Source organism: Orcinus orca, chromosome 4 (assembly GCF_937001465.1).
Source record: "Orcinus orca chromosome 4, mOrcOrc1.1, whole genome shotgun sequence".
Lineage (NCBI taxonomy): Eukaryota > Metazoa > Chordata > Mammalia > Artiodactyla > Delphinidae > Orcinus > Orcinus orca.
In genome coordinates, this window is record NC_064562.1 from 132,561,413 (window position 1) to 132,583,504 (window position 22,092).

Below are 22,092 nucleotides of genomic sequence, written 5' to 3' on the forward strand. Positions count from 1 at the left end.
ATTGGGGCTATATATAAAAAATGCATAGTCTCACAATCTTCATGTGCTTTTTAAAGTGAATAATATACTACAGATTTCTTATACTAAAAGCATAATATAAATGAAACCCCTTTGGGTTGGGTTGTACAACATATTCACATATATTTCTAATAACACATAGGATGTGTGACAAATACATGGTAATCCACGCTGAAAGTCCAGTAAAGAGTGGAAAAGTAAAGCAGACACTAGCAGCCTTCTAGATTTATAGAACATCTGAGCCAGGCTTCTCCCTCTTGGGAATGGCGCCCAAGGTCACAATACAAGGCACAGCGGAGACCTACAGTCATTTCCTGGCTCCTGATCCAATAGGTGTTCCACCTATTGATTACTATCTATGGTACTTTGGAGAAAGGAGTCAATTTTTATTGGTTTCTGAAATATCTTTATATGGTCAAAAATTCTTCCTACTTATTTAGCTGTTCTGCTCTATAATGAAATATAACCTCTCTCATTAATGTGATAGAATATATCTATGATCTCTCAAATGATTTTTTCTTTATCCACAGAGTCTGTCAGAAGCCTAAAATACCTAGAAATCAACCACTGTTTTGTAGTTTGATTTGTCTTTGTCTTTTAAATGTCATGTCTACCCAATCCTCAGAAGAATGCATTTACTCACCTAGAACCTCTACTGTATGCCCAGCCCACTGCCAGATTCTGGATGGTCTTTGCCTTCAGGGAGTACTAAGCAGCAGCTTGAAGTCAAAAGACTTCAAGAAAAGAGGTCTAAGATGGACATGTCAAGATAACTCACAAGCTTGCAGAAACAGGAGGCCCATTGCTAAAACAACTGCCAGCAAGAGAAAGGAATGCTATTTTATGTGTTTAACCAAATAAAACCTCGACAAGACAGATGTTGCTGAAAGAACTCAGAATTTGGAAACTTGAGTTCCGGCAGCATTACTTATTAGCTGTGTGACTTTCATTGCCCCAGAACCTGTAGAACTTCTATACCTATAAAACTCGGATAACACCCATTTCACAAGCTATCTTCCTTTAAAAAAGTTGTTGACACACAAACAAAATACTACAGTGAGGCAGAATTTTTTTCCTTTGATGCATTAAACAGCAGTGGAAACTCTGCCTAAAACTCTGCCAACTCATGCCAGCAAGATTGGCTAGGTCAAGTGTATGACCAAGCAACGCTCTCTGCAGGTGATGGATGTGGACGTAATGTGTTGGTGTTTAGTTTATTCTCTTACAGTCTTTTCCCTTTTTGTTAACCTCATTTGTCAGTTCATTGACATCCATCCCTTTTTCTTTCCAATGGCATCTTCTTCATACCTACCGAATCTATCAGAATATGAATAATCATAAAGAAAAATAATTTAAACAGTATTTAATAACAGTACAAACTTCTTTATTCATTAAGTCATAACTAATGTAAAATTGCCCTGAACCTAAACTCCAAAGAATGAGATTATTTCCATTACAGCCTTTTTCACACTGTACAAAAATTAGCTCTGTCCCAGCAGATTTTCTATACGTTCTAGACGAGAATAACTGGTCTTGTTTTTCCCCATGTTCCTAAAGTCCAGCTCAGTTCCTATAAAGTAAGTAGGGGATTATAAATCAAGTGAAGTTTAAAGTCTTGGATAAAAATTTATCTGATTAAATTAATTCAATAAGGAAGGAAATTACTTTGACTGTTATATCCGTTTATAATCTAAAAAAAATACACAGATATTCCTGAATCTATTCACAGATGGAGTAAAAGCTTCTGCCATCTGGTTTATAGGTGAAATTATTTAATTTCATGTATAATTAGATGACGTATGTACTTGCCCAAAATCTAAAGATTTCCTATTTTGAAGAAAATGCAAAATTAAGTATAATCTTCAATCCTTTGTGCTGGAAATCTATACCATTTCTACCTCAGTCTTAAAATACGGCATCAAAAATAAAATCACAGGTTACTAAGCAAAAGAGCTTACAAGATAACTGATTACTTTTGCTGAATAAATACCTCATAGTTAAGTATATTAAATATGGCAATGGGTTTCATATAAAACACATACCAAAAAAAGTTAAAATTTATGGTAAGGAATATGAAATATTAAACAAAGATGACACAGATATGCCCTTGGAAATAGCATACATCTCCAAAGCAAAGCTCACAGGGAACATTCTGAGATGGTAACTGCCTGGGCTAGGTTTATTTTTATAGTCCGTTGCTAACACCATGACATGCTTTAATGGTTCTGTCAAACAACAGAACTGACTTAAAAAAAAAAACAACACAAAACTGTACTAAATAAATCCTTTTGATCAATGCCATATCAGGATATCTTTTTTTAAATTGCAGTATTGATGGTAATATTAGTCAGATAAGGAATAAAATCCTTATCTGGATTTTCCTTATAGGAAAGTTTTACTATACCTAAAAATAAGCAAGCCATTTATTCTAGAGGAAAATAAATTAAAATGCTACTCACAGGGAGAACAGCAGTATTCATGTAATTCATTTACCTTCAAGAAACAGACTTTAAAACTTATTTCCCTGATTATAGGTTATAAATATCAAAAATCAGCAAGCCCCTTATTTTCTATTATTAGCACTAATTGTTTAGCTTTGGGCTTGAACAATTAAATAAATGATAATGCCATTTATGGATATGTGGAAGTATGAACAGGCTTAGGGTGTAGAGATCAGAAATTCACTTTTGAGCATGTTAAGTTTGAGGGGTCTATGAGTTACCCAAGGAGAGATTTCAGAAAGGCATTTGGATATGTGAATGCAGGGTTACAGATATAGGGATGAATGAAGAAGGGAGCAACAGCATAGTGATTTAGAGTTAGGGACTCGGGTTCTGACTGCCTGGCTTGGAATCCTAGCTCTGTTACTTAGCAGCCGTTGGCCTTAATGAGTTATCTAACTCTGTGCCTGTTTCCTTATATCTAAAATGGAACAATAAATAGGTTTATGTGAGGATGAAATAAATAAACATACATTTAAAAACTTATAATCGTGCTCAATGAGTACTCTATAAGTTTTGACTACTATTATTCTCTCTAGCTACTCTAGTAGCTGTTATAGATGATACTTAGTCCTTGGGGGGACAGGGAGTATGCGAGAGAAAAGAGGAGACCCCCCAAGCCCAAGCCTTAATGAACCCCAATATTAGATGTCAGGAAGGCAACAAAGGGAACTCAAATGTTCCCTGCTTGTGAAGCAGGAAAAAATACACCAGAAAAGGTGTCATGGAAACCACAAGAGGGGAAGCTGCCAAGAAGGCCCAGATGCTTGGTGACCCAGACTTTCATCCAGGCAGTGGCAGAGAGGAGCAGTGATGGTTCCCTAATGCTAGCGGCTCTCCACGTTCAGGTCCAGTTACACGCCCAAAGAGGGAGACAACTTTCTTGAGGGCACAACATTTAGGAACTTCTTCCTGGTGTTTTAGCATCCCTTTTACATTTCTTTTTTTTTCACCTTTAAGTCTATTTCAACAAATAAAAGTAAAGTATTCTTTAAAATAGAGAATGTCTTCATTCAACCCAGGACACGCTGCTATATAAGAAATAGTAATCCTTCTCAAATACAGTATATCCATTAAATAGCTTACAATTTTGTTCATTGATTTTACCTCAATTATATATATAATATATATAAATTAATTATATATAAATATTCATATGTATAATACATAAATATATCTTTGAGTAATCCTGTTCTTGAAGGTCTAAGAAAAAAGGAAAGGCTTCTGTAGAGAGAGCCTGAATAGAGAAAATACGTTTACCTGGTCAGCACACAGGGTCTATAGCAACACGAAAAGACTACAGTGTGTTATTTGCTTAAGCAGAGTTTCACCCTAAGTCAGATTCTGAAAATAAGCCATCACTCTAAACTCATCTACTTATTACTTTGGAAAGCACAGAAACTAAAATACAGCATAAGTTTCACTAAGGGAAAACCTTATGCTGGTGAGAAGGTGTTATTTGGTTAGATCAAACAACTTCAGAAAATAGAAAGCACACACATTCAGTGTGTGTATGGAATGTGTATATACGTTTAGCGGGAGGTTTGGACTAATGTTTGAAACCTTTTTTCAACCAAAAAACTAAATACAAGGTTTCATTTTCAGGAAACGTTACTGAATAATTTCATTGTTAATATGAAATGGTGATAACAAGAGGGTGGTTACACATTCTGGTTTGGGGTCTGGAGAACGTTGAATTTTGTTCTGTTCCTTGCATGCATGACCCAGGTCAGCTGTCTAGTGGGGAGGGGGCAGGGAGGAGAGGTTTTTTGCTAGCATGTAGTGAAAACTGCAAACTCATTGCCATGAACAAGATGCACTCAAGCTAACCCTGCTGGGGAGCATACATCCCATATTGATAAACAATAAAGTTGCTGCCAAGATTTCTTTCAGGGTAGAACTGTCATCTTCTCCTGATTATGAAAATAACAGAAGATCACTGTAGAAAGATTCAGACAGTATGGGAATGAGTAAGACAGCGTGCACATCTGCTGCAATCCCGTGTACATTATGTTAACATATTTCCTTCAATTTTAGGATTCATGTTCTTAAATTTTCACATTTCTGAAATCTGTAGGTAACTTAAAATTGACACCTACAGTTACAACAGTGTTTGTCTTACTAATATATCATACTACACAGCTGTTGCAAAGGATGAGGCCGCTCTGTAGGTAGCAACATGAATGAAGTGCCAGTCATATTAACTGAAAAAAGAACAGGGCCGAACAGTGTGTGTGCTATACTATCATTTATATATTTATTTTTTTTAAGGATGGATATTGATATGCTGGTATATGCATATTTATTTCTAGGAGGAATCACAAAGAATGGGTAAAAACTGTCTGTAAGGGTGGGGAGTGGAGTAGAGGGGTAGGAATGGACCATTGTTTTTTTGTTTTTGCGGTACGCGGGCCTCTCACTGCTGTGGCCTCTCCCGCTGCGGAGCACAGGCTCCGGAAGCGCAGGCTCAGCGGCCGTGGCTCACGGGCCCAGCCGCTCTGCGGCATGTGGGATCTTCCCAGACCGGGACACGAACCTGTGTCCCCTGCATCGGCAGGTGGACTCCCAACCACTGCGCCACCAGGGGAGCCCAGGAATGGACCTTTTTCATTGTATACCCTTTTCATCTTTTGAATGTTTATATTTTACTTATTTAAAAGTAACTGATTCATTAAAAAGCAAAAAATACTACATATTGTTATGAATACATGCATATGAAGTCAATATATAAAACCCACATGTAGGAAGGATTACACATCAAATTCATTAGTGTTTGTGTCTGGAGTGGGGTGGAAGAGAAGAATGGCCTGATTAGAGCAGGCATCCTACGTAGCTGAAGTTTTAATTCTCAGAAAATGATCTTAAGCAAATACGACAAAATATTAATATTTGTTAATGATGGTGGTATGTACGTGGGTGTGATACTATTCACTAGTACTTTAAATTTTGTTCAAAGGATCAAGATTAAAAAACAAAAATCTCTCATGGATACTACTACACAGCCATCAGAACTGCCAAAATTAAAAAGACAATACCAAAGGTTGGAGAGGATGTAGAGCAACTGGAACCCAGATACCATGTTGAAAGGACTGTAAAATCATATAACCACTTTGGAAAATGATCTGGCAGCTTCTTATAAAACCAAATAAACATGTACCCCATTAGCCAGCAATCTACTCACAGGTATTAATCCAGGAGAAATGAATACATATCCACAGGAAGACTTGTACTAGAATATTTATAGAAGCTGCTTTATTCACAAAAGCCAAAAAGTAGAAATAGCCCAGCTGTTCATCAGTAAAGGAGTAGATAAGCAAACTGGTATATCCACACAATGAAATACTGTTCAGCAATAAAAAAGGAACAAACCACTGAAACTGGCAACAACGTGATGGCTCCTTAAAACATGATGCTGGGTGAGAGAAACTTACACAAAAGAATTTGGACTCTGTAAGTCTATTTATGTGAAGACCTAGAACAGGCAAAACAAATCTACGGTGGGAAAAAAAAAAATCAGAACAATGGTTGTCAGAGAAGGGAGGTTGTGAGAAGGGCTGGGAGGCTGACTGAGGAAGGGGCATGAGATAACTTTCTAGGGTGATAGTAATGTGCCACATCTTGACAGGGGTTTGGATTACACAGGTGTACGCATTTGTCAAAACTCAGTAAAATGTTTAAGATATGTGCATTTTATTGTAAATGAATTTTGTCGCAAAAGGAAAAATAATATATAACCAGATATTAAACCCTGGCTAATGATATGCATGCTGCAGTATTTATGGGGAAGTATACTTATAACTGCAATTCATTTTGAAATGCATAAAAAAGACTGATTGATGGACAGATGGGTCAATGTGTGATAAAACAAGTGTAGTTAAATGTTAATGGTAGAATCTAGGTGGCAGGTATATAGGCATTCACTGTAAAATTCTTTTAAATTTTCTGTATGTTCAAACATTTTCATAATAAAATGTTGAAAAATATCTGGTTAAAATAGCTAGCTAGTATTCAAAACACATATATCTTATTTAGCATGGATCTCTTTGTCATTATATATTGGTCCACTTTATTAAGTATAGAGATTTTAAAGAGAAGTTTATGAGCATTACATTAAATTTCTGGGACCATCATAGAAGACACCATGTCTAAAATAAGTAAATACTGAATGTACTTCTTGATTTACAACTATGAGACCACACTGCATGTAAGACTGGATTTTAGGAATAGCCCAGTCTGTCTTCTATGCCTAGCTCTAACCCAGTTCACTATACTCTCAAAAAGAAGAGATGGCAGCATTCTGCTACACTCATAAAACGAGTAAGTGGACATCTCAAAGGCCACTGCCCATGTGGACACTGTCTCTCTACTCTTTCTTCCCTCCCTGAGGGGACACAAAGCAGGCCCCCGCCCCATCCCAGGCCACTTTACCCCCCATCCCGGCTGGCGTGACTGGCCCAAGAAAGGGTACAAATCTATTCTTAGAGATGCTCTACCTCTTGCTCAGGTGCTTCTAGGTGTGCATTAGATCAGCGACCTCAAAGGATCACTAAAGCCAAGCTGAGCTTTAAATTGGGAAGAGAATCTGAGGCTTCGGCCTTTTAGTGAGCGAAAGGAATCAAGAATTCAGTTCAGCCTAGCTTACTGGACCACTGTAAGGAAATTCCAGCCAGAAGTAAGGCTTTTCTTCACCTCCCATCTGACCAGCTCTGCTATAGTACCTTGTGTCTGTCTCCGTGTGCATGTGGGTATCCACCACTCAGGGGCATCAAAAGGAGGAATGGCAGCTGCATAGAGTAGACGCCCTGATCATAATATCCACTAACAGCATCCTAATATCAGAAATCTTAAATGTACACCACTTCTTGTCTTTTTTCCCCATTAACTATAAATTGGGCACAGCTTCCCCAGTTGAAAGATACAGATTTATCTACCTCATGCTTTCTAATCATGCTGACTTTAAATAGGAGTTTATGAGCATCTTGGCCCAGTGATTATTAAAGCAGATGTAGTAGTAAGACCAAGGACCTTAGGCTCTATTATCTTCCTTTACCTGAGCACCTAGATATTGGGGCCCTGAACTAGGGCATAAGGGCCTCACAAGAGGTTTGGGTGTTTGTCACTGTGTGATAGTCCATATTTCCCATATATGTGCATTGTTACACTAAGCCAAAAAGTGACCTAGCCCATCAGGGTTTGGAATACAGGATGCCAAAAACATAGTTTGTCAGATTTTTGTTTCCTTAATGAAGTGAATGACTACATGTTTTTCACATTATATATACTCCAGCTTTCTGTTTACAATACAGAATAATGCATAGGGAAATAATGATGAAAGAAAAATTCTGGAATTGATAAATTACTGAATTTTTTTTTTATCACTTACCTCGTTTGAGGGAATCGTGGCAAAGGGTTTGATGATGGCAGCTAATGGAATCTGAGCTTGCTTGGCCATATCTGACGTGCATGGGAAACAGTATGTTGTGCAACGGATGTATCGAGGACTTGCATTACCTGAAATATTCAAGGATGCATACTTAAAATCGGCTTAGAAAAAAAATCTGCCCTATAATATTTAAATATTTATAAAGGTACCTCTAGGACTTCCCTGGTGGCACAGTGGTTAAGAATGCCAATGCAGGGGACACAGGTTCAAGCCCTGGTCTGGGAAGATCCCACATGCTGCAGAGTGACTACACCTGTGTGCCACAACTACTGAGCCTGAGCTCTACAGCCTGCGAGCCACAACTACTGAGCCTGCGAGCCACAACTACTGAGCCCGTGTGCCACAACTACTGAAGCCTGTGCTCCATGACAAGAGAAGACACCACAACGAAAAATGCGTACCGCAATGAAGAGTAGCCCCCACTCGCCACAACTAGAGAAAGCCCATGTGCAGCAATGAAGACCCAACGCAGCCAAAAATAAATAAATAAATAAAATTTATTAAAAAAATAAAGTACTTCTAGACAATGCATTGTCTTCTTTGTAAAACTTCTTCATGATTTCTACAAAAAAGGTAGTATTGTCTAACTTTACAATCCATAGTCTAAGCACACTATAGTTTCTTGTAAAATAAAACACTCTGCATTCCATTGCAAAAATATAAAAGAGATTTTAAACTTATTATTATTTTTCAGAAGCCGGGTATTAATATAGACACTCAGAGACTTGAGAGGTGTTTAGATTCAATGGGAGAAATAAAGCAAAGGTACAAAACATAAGAACAAAATTTCTTCTTCATCCTCTTCTATTAATGCATCTGCTATGGGAAAGGTAAGTATTTGTATGCCATTTCACATCAGCAAGTTATACTTTGTCAAATATGATTCCATTTGACTATGAGTTTTTTTTTCTAAACTTGAAATTCAATTTAGAAATGAAAATTCTAGATAATAGAAGTATGGGCTTCCCTGGTGGCGCAGTGGTTGAGAGTCCGCCTGCTGATGCAGGGGACACAGGTTCGTGCCCCGGTCCGGGAAGATCCCACATGCCGCGGAGCGGCTGGGCCCGTGAGCCATGGCCGCTGAGCCTGCGCGTCTGGAGCCTGTGCTCCAAAACAGGAGAGGCCACAACAGTGAGAGGCCCACGTACCGCAAAAATAAATAAATAAATAAAATAAATAAAATAAATAATAGAAATATTATTTTTTAAACACCCTAATCTATTTAAAAAACACATTAGGTTTCCTGACCAAATATTTTTTTCAAGACATACATGAGAATTAAAACTCTATCCATGACATGAAGAATATTTTTAAATCACCAGAATAACTTATCTAAAATAAATTTTGAGTTAAATTATAATATATTTTGGCAAAAGAACATCAGATGTTTACTGAGTGTCTACTAAGTTTTAGACTAGGTGCTTCCTTGCAGAGCTTATGTTCTTGCAGAGGACACAGACAGTAAGTATTAAACTCAATAAATGAGTAAATTATATAGGCCCTTAGAAGATGATAAATGCTATGAAGAAAGCATTTCTGGTTAAGGGGTGCCATAGTGGGAAGCAGGCCGCAATGTTAAATAGTTAGAGTTGGTCTTCATCACAAGGCAACATTTGAGCAAAGACTCCAAGGTGGCAAGGGATTTACCTGGCAGGTATCTGGGGCAAGGGTGTGCCTGGCCTGGTAGAGGAATGTCAGGAGCCTGACAGTGGGGTAAGTGGGGCACAGCAGCTGTTGAGGAGTTCAGAGAAGTCACAGAAGCCAGATTAGCTAGATGCTTGATACCATTTTTCAACCCTCTGGCTTGTACTCTGAATGAAATGGGGAGACACTGCCAAGCTTTGAGCAGAAAAGTGTTGTGATCGGACTTAGGTTGACTCTACCTGTGGTTTTCAGGATGGACTGTAATAGGGAGGAGAACCAGGAAGACCAGTTTGGAGGCTGTGCAGTAACAAGGTGAGAAACAGGGTGGCGGCGGGAACCAGCCTGATAGCAGCAGATTCTGGACATATTTTGAAGGTACAGTGGCTTACTTGTTGATGGGCATGATGTATGAGGTGTGAAGATGGGGGCTATGACAGAAGGACAGGGTTAGGGATGACTCCAAAGTTTTCGGCCTGAGGAATCAGAAGCACGAAGTTGCCACCAACAGAAAAGAGAAAGGCTGCAGGAAGGGGACGGGTTTTTTTTTTTTTTTTTTTAAACAGATGTGTGGGTGGAGATCAGGAATCTGGGTTTGGACATGTCCATTTGGGAAATCTATTAAGCAATCAAACAGTGATGCTGAGTAAACAATTAGATACATGAGTCTTGGTGTTGGGCTGAAAGCTGAGCTGGAGATACACATTTGGGAGTTCTTAGCATATAGATGGTATTTGAAACCACAAAACTAGATTAAAACCACCCAGGGAATCACGGTGGCCAGAGAAGAGAAGACGACCGAGGACTGAGCCCTTGGTCCTCTTAACATAAAGAAGCCAGAGGAAAAGGAGAAATCAGCTAAAGGACTGAGAAGGGAAAAAACAAGGGAGTCTGGGTGTGCTGGAGGTGAAGTGAAGAAAGTACATCAAGGAAAAGGCAGGAGCATCTGTGCCAGGCGATGCCTCCAGATCAACATGACTGCTGGATTTATCAACATGGAGGGTGGTGGAGACCCAGAAGACAGAATTGGTGGAATGGGGGAGTGAGGAGTGGGGGTGCGGTAGGGGGGCTGCCTAGAGTGAGTTTAAGAGAGAAAGGCAGGCGAGGAATTGGCAATAGTCCTTTCAAGTTTTATCGTGGAGGGGAGCAAAGAAAAGAGGGGTAGCTGGTAAAAGAAGTGGATCAAGAGAACATTTTTATTTTTTTAAGATAGGAGAAGATTTTTTAAAAGATGGGAATACTTGTGTAAAAGCGGAAATATTGATGACGTAAGAATAAAGAAGGGAAACTTATGGTAGCAATACACTTGAGTAGTGCACAGCAGGAGAGGCTGGCTTACAACCAGAGCACATTTATGGCCAAATCAGGAAGGCAGAGCCTGATGACACATTACAACATGGGGTTGATGTGATGGTGAGAACTCTCTTCTGATTGTGCACTTTTCTCAGAAAGGAGGAAGTAAGAGCAGCTCAAAGAAAGGATGGGAGGTTACCGGTTTCAGAAGGGATTGTGAAACAGTTACTAAGGAGAGTGGAAAAGTGAAAGGACTTGGGAAGGACAATGTGCTGGGAAGTTCATGGTCCTGAGTTTAAACAGACCGTGCAGTGTGGCTGTGAGCCTTTCTCTGGCCATGTTTCACTGCACAGGTGGGTCCAGAAAGAGGGGAAGGCTGGACCTAAGAAAGCTGAGTTTCTTTTCATCTATTATTGCCACATTTTACATTTTGGGGGGGACCAGCTAGAAATATGGATCTTTACATAAAATATTCTGATTTTTATATAATGGCAACTAATTCAAATAGAAACAAATTATTCTGTATGATTAATTAACATGACTGTAGGCTGAATCCAGTTCGGGGGCTCTGCTGCCGAGGGTCTGAGAAAAGGGAGAAATGTGGTACTAACAAAAAGGATAACAATAATAACGATAATTGACAGTGGGTTAGGCATTATTCTAAGACTGTTATATGTAAATTCACTTTCATCTCACAGTCGCCTATGAGGTTGATACCCTATGACCCGATTTTACAGAGGAGAAAACTGAGACACTGTGAGGTTAAGGGACTTAACTTAATCAAAGAGTTAGTAAATGGCAAAACTGGTATTAGAACCTATCACAATTCTCTACAACATCCCAGATAAGTTGGGTCCAGGTCTTGAATCCTGGATGAGGAGTTAAGACCAATCCTGTTTGCCCAGGGGCAATGATGGGACATTTTTTAGCAATATGATCAAATAAATACCTGAAGAAAATTAATCTATTCAGAATGTACTGGATAGCTTCTGGGAGCAGGAAAAAAGATCAGAGACAGGTAGATGGGTCCATTGCTGTAAGAATCCAGGTGAATACTAACACAGGGTAAAACAAGAGTTTTGGCAACCGGAATAGAAGAAGAAATATTGGGTTGGCCAAAAAGTTCGTTCGGGTTTTTCTATAAGATGTTACAGAAAAACTCGAAGGAACTTTTTGGCCAATCCAATATTAGGTAGTAAATGTAAATATGCTTGAACCCTTATTATTGTATATTTCATATAACTTAGATAAAATCTTCCTCATTATCATCATCACACAAAGTTACACATAGTGGGAAATAAGAATTTTTGAATACTTTAAAGTATATTTTTTCATTGTACTCAATTTTCACTACTCAACATTTCCAATAATATATTGAAATTATTTGTTATCTTTAAAACACTTATCTTTTACAGTGAAATATGCATATGAATGAGCTCGTGAAGGTGACTAAACAAACTTGTTACAAGAAGACAATGCACACAAAGAATAAAATTTTTAAAAAGCAATGAAGAATTTGTTTTTTAAGCCAGTATACAGAAGTGGGGCGTGAAAGGTAAGGTAATAGTAGATAATTTAGCAACCTTGGTAATTAAGAGCCAAAATTCCTAATATGCTTAATAAAGAAACTTATGGGATAATCTGACTAAAAACATTCAATAAGTTATTCATTCAACAAATATTTATGAAGCCAATCCCCATGCTAGAAGCTTAGAGATAGGACAGAATGAAGCTTCTGGCTTCAAGGTCTGGTAGAAGAGAATAATAATAAAACAGATAATTACAACATGGCTGGTAAGTATCACAGAAGAGCAAATCAATTATGAAGTGGCCCAAGGGAGGCAATGAGTCTGCCACGTGGATCAGAGGTGACTACACAAAGGATGCAGTGCTTGAACAGGGTCTTGTAGGATGGGCAGAAGCACAGAAACAAAGGACAAGTTGAGTCTTAAATTAGATCCTGCAGCCAAAGGCAAAGGAGTAATATTCTTGAAGTAGGTGTTTCTCTTCACTGGCTTTGCCACTAATCAGCTGTGTGGCCCTGGGCGAATCACTTAACCTCTCTGGGCCTTAGTGCCCTCACGTCTGTAAAGTGAGAGAGCACACTAAACGAAGTCCAAGGCTCCTTCTGTTTCTATACTTTATTTATATCTCTGAATTTCTGTGTGTGTCTGAGATCCTTGGGCTACGTCCTAAAAAGTCTACTAATGCCCAGAAATAAACCCACATACCTACGGTCAATTAATCTACGACAAAGGAGGCAAGAATATACAATGGAGAAAAGACAGTCTCTTCAATAAGTGGTGCTGGGAAAACTGAACAGCTACATGTAAAAGAATGAAATCAGAACATTCTCTAACACCATACACACAAAAAAAACTCAAAATGGGTTAAAGACCTAAATGTAAGACCGAATACTATAAATCTCCTAGAGGGAAACATAGGCAGAACACTCTTTGACAAATTGCAGCAATATCTTTTTCAATCCGTCTCCTAGAGTAATGGAAATAAAAACAAAAATAAACAAATGGGAGCTAATTAAACTTAAAAGCTTTTGCACAGCAAAGGAAACCATCAACAAGATGAAAAGACAACCTACAGAATGGGAGAAAATATATTTGCAAATGATGTTACCAAAAAGGGATTAATCTCCAAAATATACAAACAGCTCATGCAGTTCAATATCAAAAACAAACAAACAAACAATCCAATCAAAAAAATGGGCAGAAGATCTCAATGGAGATTTCTCCAAAGACCTACAGATAGCCAAAAGGTACATGAAAAGATGCTTAACATCCCTAGTTATTAGAGAAATGCAAGTCAAAACTACAGTGAGGTATCATCTCACACCAGTCAGAATGGCCATCATCAAAAAGTCTACAAATAATAAATGCTGGAGAGGGTGTGAAGAGAAGGGAAACCCTCCTACGTTGGTGGGAATGTAAATTGGTGCAGCCACTATGGAGAACAGTATGGAGGTTCCTCAAAAAACTAAAAATAGAGCTACCATATGATCCTGCAATTCCACTCCAGGGGATATATCTGGAGAAAACCATAATTTGAAAAGATACGTGCACCCCAGTGTTCACTGCAGCACTATTTACAATAGCCAAGACATGGAAGCAACCTAAATGTCCATCAACAGATGAATGGGTAAAGATGTGGTATAGTTATACAATGGAATATTACTCAGCCATAAAAAAGAATGAAATAATGCCATTTGCAGCAACATGGATGTACCTAGAGATTATCATACTAAGTGAAGTAAGCCAGACAAAGACAAATATCATGTGATATATGATATCGCTTACATGTGGAATCTAAAAAAAAAAAAAAAGACAGGAATGAACTTATTTCCAAAACAGAAAGAGACTCACACAGACATAGAAAAGAAACTTACGGTTACCAAAGGGGAAAGGAGGGTGGGGGAGGGATAAATTAGGAGGTTGGGATTAACATATACACACTACTGTGTATAAAATAGATAATCAGCAACGACCTACTGCATAGCACAGGGAACTCTGCTCAATATTCTGTAATAACCTATAAAGGAAAAGAATCTGAAAAAGAATCTATATAAAACTGAATCATTCTGCTGTACATTTGAAACTAACATGATATTGTAAATCAACTATACTTCAATTAAAAAAAATTTTTTTAAAGCCTACTAATAAGTATTAACAAATAACCCAGGCTAAAGGAAGGGGCTTTACAGCAAACGGGATGTGACTGGGCCAACTTCGGGGCTCCCTCCATGGCAGGCAGGTCTTTCTTTTTGCCAAAGGCTGGGCTGCAGGCTATAGAGAGAAGATAATGATGTGGACCCTGCCATCCTAGTCTTTCCTTCTCTTTCTGCTTCTTCCCCATACTCTTTCCCTACATGTACCATATGACCCAGCAGTTCCACTCCTAGGTATACACCCAAGAGAACTGAAAGCAGGAACTCAAAGAGATACCTGTACACCAACACCAATGTTCATAGCTATGGCTATTCACTGTAGTCAAAAGATGGAAACAACCCAAATGTCCTTCAAAAGATAAATGGATAAACAAAATGCAGCATATACATAAAAGTGAATATCATTCAGCCCTAAAAAGGAGTGAAATTCTGATACATGCTACAACATGGACGAACTCTGAAAATACTGTGCTAAGTGAAATAAGCCAGACACAGGAGGACAAATATTGTATGAATCCACTTATGTGAGGCACCTAGACCAGGCCAATTATAGAGACAGAAAGTAGAATATGAGATACCAGGGGCTGGTGGAGTGGAGGAGTGGGCAGTGATTGTTTATTGAGTACTGAGTGTCAGTGCAGGTTGGTGAAAACCTTCTGGAAATGGATCATCATGACGGTGCACAATGCTGTGAATGTAACTAATGTCACTGAATTGTACACTTAAAAATCATGAACACAGCAAAGTTTATTTTAGGTGTATTTAACCACAATAATAAAATCACCTCTACGTTCAAAAATAAAACAGAAAACAAAAAACTCTGCACATGGTGCTCCTTAACACGTACACCCTCTCCCACTGCCAAACCTTAGCACATCCACTCTGCGGCCGGGCAACCTTTTCCTCTCCCGACGTCTCCACTTTTGTTCTGGTTTACACCTGCTCACTTGAGACTCAGCTTAGTTGTCCCCACTCTAGCAGGACAGGCTGGGTTAGTTACCTGACATATAAGTTCCCACAGCAATATTCCTTTTATCCTGCTATTATAACAGTTTAATTAATACTAAGTTATTTCTTTTTCCCTGCCAGATTGTACACCCATTTAAGGATAGAACCGTGACTTTTATTTCTGAATAGAGGCAGTACGTGAGTGGTTAAGAGCATGGGCTCTAGCATCAGAATGCTGGGGTTCAAATTCTAGCTTTGCTTCCCATTAGCTGCGTATCTTGCTTAAGTTACCTAAGCATTCTGCACCTCTGTTTCACATTCTGTAAAATGAGAATGATATTAATGCTTATCTCATTAAGTTACAGGGGGGATTAAGCCACATAAAGTGTTTAGAAGACCATCTTAATGCATAGCAAGCACTTGATCAATATTAACCACGTTGGTAATAGGTACTGAATAAATATTTGCTGAATAAGTGAATGAATGAATTAACAGGTACGATCCTGCTCCTAAGTAGCTCGTAGGCTCGTGGGAAAGACAGACCCAAAGCACAGTAAAATTTAATGGAACAAGAGCTATGAAAGAAGTGAATACAAAGCACTGTGGGGGAAGAAACTGTAGGAGATTTCGAAGAAAAAATTAAATTGAGTTTAGAAGAACTAAGAATTTCCCAACTAGAAAGGTGAGACTTATATATACCAAATACAGTTATTCAATAGATATTTGTTGGGCAACCATTATATTCTAGATACCAGGTGAATTTCTAGGGGTACAACAGTGAACAAAAAACAGTCCCCAGTCCGTCGCAGAGAAAGCAGTACAAAGTGAGAATCAGAGACAGGAGGGGAAGGGGATGAGTTTGGTATGGCTGAGGCAGATGCAGAGGAAGAAACAGATGAGAGATGAGGCTGGTAAGGAGTATTCTTTAGGTCTGCAAAGTGCCTCAAACTAAAATATTAAATAAATAAATAAATATTAAAAACATGAACATAACACTTACTATTAGGTTGAAATGAAACTGCCATTCTTGTAGGTCAACAATAATAGAAAACAATCAGTAATTTCATATACCTCAACCTATTATATACCAGGTCCTAAGTGCTTAACAAATGTGAATTCATTTAAGTTTGGATGGATTCTGTAAGTAGTCAGGAACAAATTATTTTTAGAATAGAAAATGAAGTAATCTGAAGTGTGTTTTAATATTAATACCTATAACAGTAACATCATCTGTGACTTACATCAACCCCTTCTACATGTCGAGCCCCCATATACATATAAACGTACATACGTGCGCACACACGCACACACGAGTCATCTCTAACCCGTACATTGCCCCTGCAGGGCAGGTCTTAGTCCTAACATCTTACAGAGGGCGACACTGAGGTTCAGAGAGATGGGATAAGCAGAGCTCAGGACACTAAGGAAGAGACCCTGGATTTGCGTGCAGGCGTGTGAGGCTCCCAATCGGAGCGCTTTCTGCCTCACTGTGCTGCCTGCCCTATAAGGACAGTGCCGAAGGCAGCACAGAGGAGGGACTGAAGGGAGGGGAGCCCCATCTGGAAACTGGTGGCTTGACAACTTTGAGATGAGACAACACGATTGCCTGTATACCAATGTTATATTTCCAGGATTGAGTATATGACCCATTAAAAGGGTTTATTCAGAATCTGAGATGCCACATCTCATCAGGCTATATTTTAACTTGCCATAAATAACAGAATAATATATTCCCAGAAAGATCAAACCTGCACGAGGCTTGACAGATATATGAAACTGATAGCAGACATGGGACAGAGTCAGTAGAGACAGAGCTCAGCCTCTCCTCATCCCAGTTTAAAAGTAGGAAACCAGAACCCCAAATGTTAAGGGACCTGCTGAAAAAAATGTCATTGGGACTAGAACCAGGTCTGCTGACTCAAGTACTCAATCCCCTACTGCTCTGCTCATGTCATACTGCCAGGTTTCCACTGTAGTAAATAAATTAAACCAAAGTAGGGCATGAACAATTTTAAACATATAAATTAAAATTTAAAATTTTCTTAAATTGATACATTGCACTGTACCTCACCAGAAACTCTCTAGATTTTTACAAGCAGAGAATACAGTAGAACTCAGACGACAGTACCTTCTCGTTACTTGATTAATGGCAAATTAGTTCCTGTTAACCAGCTATAAAGGGGTTGCCCATCGGTGACAGCATTATTGACGGGTATCAATGTATTTGCTTAAAAACTGTGAGAAATACTAAGACCTTAGTCAAAACCGTAACTGAAAAGAGATACCTTGGTCTTGTATCGTACAATCTGTAGTGACCAGGGGAGGGATCTGGCCTCTGGTGTTGGTGGTATAAACCTGTCCCCCTCTGGTGGCTCTGTCATTCTCGATCACCTGGATCTGATAAATAAGAGATCAAGAGCACGTTAAAGTAAGTTAAAACTTCCCAACCTTCCCCTCACACTATTCACACACGCACACACAAAGGCATTTTCTAAATCCTTTCAGCTCATTTCAGAACAAACTCTCGTTGAGAACCCCCCATGTCTTCAGTCCCACTTTTGCTTACTTTCACAACTTTATGCCAGTAGCTTCCAAATTCTATTCTGTAATGTTCTTGAGCCCTGATCTTTTTATTTTTATTCAATTTGTTTCTTGGGCCCATAAATAAGAGTTTTTTGGGAAAAGATTCTCATAGAATAAGAAACTGAAAATACCTTTTTTTTTAAAAGAAAATACTTTTTTTTTTTTTTTTTTTGCGGTACGCGGGCCTCTCACTGCTGCGGCCTCTCCCGTTGCGGAGCACAGGCTCTGGACGCGCAGGCCCAGCGGCCACGGCTCACGGGCCCAGCCGCTCTGTGGCATGTGGGATCTTCCCGGACTGGGGCACGAATTCGTGTCCCCTGCATCGGCAGGCGGACTCTCAACCACTGCGCCACCAGGGAAGCCCAAAGAAAATATTTTTTGAAGTTAAAGAAAACTCTAAAAGGCTAAAAATAAATTCAGAAGAAATGATTTAAAATATATAAGCTGAAGAAGACTTTTCTCCTCAAATCCCTCTTGATGTTCAATTTGCCTTTCAAGTTTCCTCCACCACACCCCTGCTCCTTGAGACAAAAGAAACAATATCGTGTTCCCATATGACTTTTGCCTATCATATAGAAATGAGAACAAAAGTCCCTATTTCTTTTTTTTTTTTTTGGCTGTGCCGCACGGCACATGGGATCTTAGTTCCCCAACCAGGGATTGAACCCGCGCCCCCTGCATTGGAAGCTCAGAGTCTTAAGCACTGGACCTCGAGGGAAGTCCCCTTAAGTTTTGTCCTTTAATTTGGAAACATCTTATATTTCTCTACTGAAACATTTATTGATGAAGACTATAGAGACAAAACATTGCCTTTCTGTTGTAACTGTCTAGGGATTAAAATAATGAGCAAAATCTAGTTGCATGGAGTTAAGAAGGAATTCTAATAATAAAGGGATCTTTCTCTTCCTCTTTATCTTCTCCCTGTCCTCACTTCTTTCTTTATAGGATAAAAGTGACAAGAGATAAGGGGGTTAAAAAAAAAAAAAGGAGGCAGTAAAAAGAGGGAGAAAAGGGGAGAAATGAGATGAGTGCCCAGACTGCAACACGTAGCCTTGGAGGATACGAAGTTTTTGTGGTCCTAAAGAAACTGTTAATGTGAGGGGAGATCAAGATGGCAGAGTAGAAGGATGTGGAGCTCACCTCCTCCCACAAACACATCAAAAATACATCTACATGTGGAAGAATTCTCAGAGAATACCAACTGAAAGCTGGCACAAGATCAAAGCTGCAAGAAGGATCCCCATGTAACCAGGTAGTACAAAAGGGAATAAACAAAAACGAAGGAGGAATCGGGAGGAGACCTGTGCCCCTGGGAGGGAGCTGTGAAGGAGGAAAGGTTCTCTCACCCTGGGAACCTCCTTCCCCTGCTGGGAGGTCTGCCGGGACAGAGGGGGAGTGGGAGAGGCCTGGACTTTGCTCGGGAGGAGTGTGTAGGTTCTGGCTTGCTGGTAGGCAGCACAGAGAGGGACCAGCTCTGAGGGCTGCCATGCTGTCCCACTTCCTAGCCCGAGACATGTGCCTCCTGGTGTGCACAGTGGCTGGGTCTTGAAACATAAGCTTCAGTGGACAGACCCAGGGAGGGGACTCAGTTTGGCTGCACAGAGGCAGCCCAGGGGGCCTGGAGTGTGGTTGGGGACGCCACTGTTGGTGTGCGCAAGACGGAGCACAGGTCCACCACACAAGCCCCATTAGCAGCATGCTCCTGGCAGGTCATGCCTCTGGTGGCAGTGGGCTTTGGCAGCAGGCACACACCAGAGGTGGGGCTGACATCCCACTCAATTATCAGTGCTCCCACAGTGGGGGAAGGTCCAGGGGGCACACCAGCAGTGGTGGACTTTGTGGGCAAGCACACCAAGTGGTGGATGGCGTCACAGAATCCTCACAGAATTGCATGCCTGCAGCGGAAAGCCCCTGGGGAGGAATATACAGCGCCTCCTTTCCCAGCGGGAGCACTCCAGTCCCACCGATCTCACATCACAGCTTAGAACTAGATCTAGGGGCTTCTACTACAACAACTGGGGAGCTGACCCTGCCCATGACAGGGCTGTGACAACCACATAGCAAAGAGGAGGCCCCACCCAACATCCAGTGCAGGCTCTGGTCACAACACCGAACACACCCCGTATCAAGGGGACAACAGCCAGAACACTCTGAGGAAGGACGTGGCAGACATCCATACTAAAAACAGCCCTTATATCAAAAATACTGGACTCACACAGTCTACACAAGGACACTCGCACATTAAAGAAAGCCCTTCAAGACCACAGTAGATAACTGTTTCTCCTAAATTCACAGAGTCAGAGAAATTTAAGTAAAATGAAAAAGCAGAGGAACTACTCCCAATTAAAAGAACTGGAGAAACCCCCTGAAAGAATAAACAATGAAAAAGACAACTCCAGTCTACCACATCCCAAGTTCAAAAATGAGGTAATAAAAATGCTGAAGGAATTAAGAAAATTTATCTATAGAAATGCAGGTCACTGTAACAAGGAACTAGAAACTATAAAGAGGAACCAATCAAAATTAGACAACTCAACTGCCAAGATAAATACCAAGCTAAAGGCAATGAATAGCAGACCAAATAATGCAGAAGAACAAATAAGTGATCTGGAAGATAAATAATAGAAATCACCCAATCAGAACAGCAGACAGGAAGACAAATGTTAAAAAAAAAAAAAAAAAAAAAAGAAAAAAATTAAAGGAACATACAAGATCTACTGGATAATACAAAGCATGCCAACACATATACAATAGGGGTTCCAGAAGGAGAAGAGAGAGAAAAGAGGATCAAAAACATATTTGAAGAATTTATGGCTGAAAGCTTCCCAAACCTAAGAAGGAAACAGATATCCAGGTACAGGAAGTACAGAGGGTCCCAAACAAGATGAACTTAAACGGACCCACAATAAGACATAACATAATTAAAATGGCAAAAGTTAAAGATAAAGAGAGGATTCTAAAGGCAGCAAGAGAAAAACAAAGAGTCAGTACAAGGGAACCCCCATAAGGTTATCAGCTGATTTCTCTGCAGAAATGTTGCAGGCCAGAAGGGAGTAGCATTATACATTCAAAGTCCTGAAAGGGAAAAACCTGCAACCTAGGATGCTCTACACAGGAAGATTATCCTTTAAAATAGAAGGAGAAACTAAGAATTTCTCAGATAAGCAAAAACTAAAAGAAGATAGCAATACTAAACCTAACCTAAAAGAAATATTGTAGGGTCTTCTCTAAGCAGAAAAGAAGCAAGAATCTATAGGAAAGGGAAAAACACAATAGGAGAGGCAAATATATAAAAAGATTGAAGATCACTTAAATAAGCCAGTAAGAAAATTTTTATAAAAGCAGTTATACCTATAATGAACAGCAAATAAAATAAACATGAAGATGTAAAATAGGACATCAAAATCACAAAATGTGGGGGAAGGGCATAAAAATGTAGATATTTTAGAATGTATTTGAACTTATATGACTATGAGTCTAAAGAAGGTAGAAATAGTTATGGGTTAACATACTTGAAAAACAGGGTAACCACAAATCAAAAACATACAATAGATTCACAAAAAACAAAAAGGAGCTTAAACATAATACAAAAGAAAACCATCAAATCACAAAAGAAAAACAGAAGAAAGGAACAAAGAAGAACTACACAATAAACTGCAAAACAAGGTTTAAAATGGCAATAAATACATGCTTATCAATAATTACTTTAAATGTCAATGGACTAAATGCTCTTATCAGAAGACATAGAGTGGAAGACTGGATTAAAAAAAACCAGGAACCTATAATATGCTGCCTACAAAAGACCCACTTTAGGGTGAAAGACATACATAGATTGAAAGTGAGGAGATGGAAAAAGATATTTCATGCAAATGGAAATGACAAGAAAGCAAGGGTAGCAATACTCATATCAGACAAAATAGACTTTAACACAAAGGCCATAAAGAAGGATAAAGAAGGACACTATATAATGATAAAAGGATCAATAC

The 22,092-nt window shown here is 39.3% G+C and overlaps 1 protein-coding gene across 4 annotated transcripts in view; it reads right to left on the reverse strand.

The window, feature by feature from the left end:
* The window catches only part of SEC24D (SEC24 homolog D, COPII coat complex component), a 111,927-nt gene that overhangs the window by 59,414 nt on the left and 30,421 nt on the right, over positions 1–22,092 (reverse strand). For all 4 annotated transcript variants that reach the window (XM_012531371.3, XM_033419336.2, XM_033419338.2 and 1 more), the window contains 2 exons: positions 17,809–17,920; positions 7,903–8,030 (listed from right to left, as the gene is read on the reverse strand). In XM_012531371.3, the coding sequence (XP_012386825.1) occupies positions 7,903–8,030; positions 17,809–17,920 (240 nt within the window). The remainder of the gene's footprint in view (positions 1–7,902; positions 8,031–17,808; positions 17,921–22,092) is intronic.